The sequence below is a fragment of the Acanthisitta chloris genome, unplaced genomic scaffold (assembly GCF_000695815.1).
Source record: "Acanthisitta chloris isolate BGI_N310 unplaced genomic scaffold, ASM69581v1 scaffold9530, whole genome shotgun sequence".
NCBI classification, from domain to species: domain Eukaryota; kingdom Metazoa; phylum Chordata; class Aves; order Passeriformes; family Acanthisittidae; genus Acanthisitta; species Acanthisitta chloris.
Window position 1 is genome coordinate 378 of NW_008652189.1, and position 452 is coordinate 829.

General features: G+C 42.3%; 1 protein-coding gene across 1 annotated transcript in view; it reads right to left on the reverse strand.

Moving 5' to 3' along the window:
- Positions 1 to 4: 4 nt before the first annotated feature.
- The window catches only part of LOC103803740 (rab GTPase-activating protein 1-like), a gene marked incomplete at its 3' end in the record, with an annotated part of 12,965 nt that continues 12,517 nt past the window's right edge, over positions 5 to 452 (reverse strand). Inside the window, exon 9 of the mRNA XM_009076315.1 lies at positions 5 to 84. Coding sequence (XP_009074563.1) covers positions 5 to 84 — 80 coding nt within the window. The remainder of the gene's footprint in view (positions 85 to 452) is intronic.

Genomic DNA, 452 nt, shown 5'->3' on the forward strand with positions numbered 1-452 from the left:
CCACAGTCTCCAGCAGGAACCTGACAGGCTCTACCACTTCAGTCACCACCATATCCACAGCCACGGTCATGAACACACGCTTGTCTGAGGCACAGAAATGAGTCACATGGAAAAATGAGTGAAGCTCACATTTCTCAAGGCAGTTAAATGACAAATGCAAAGTGTTGTTCAAATTGAAACCCCTTTTTGTATCATTATTGATTCCACTGCAGCTGTTTATCTGAGTTCTACACCCTACGTGCCTGAATGAGAGTGTGTGTGAGCCAATTTACCAAGGAACTCTGGTAACTTTTCAAACCAGAGACCATGTGTCCTTGTTTTAAAGACAGGGGCAAAATATCATGCAAGGAAAACACCACAGGATTCCCATCAGGCAAAGGGAACATGCACAGGATAAGGTCACATTTTAAAGAGTTTTGTTGTATGCTACTAGAGATAACATGGTTTAAAAA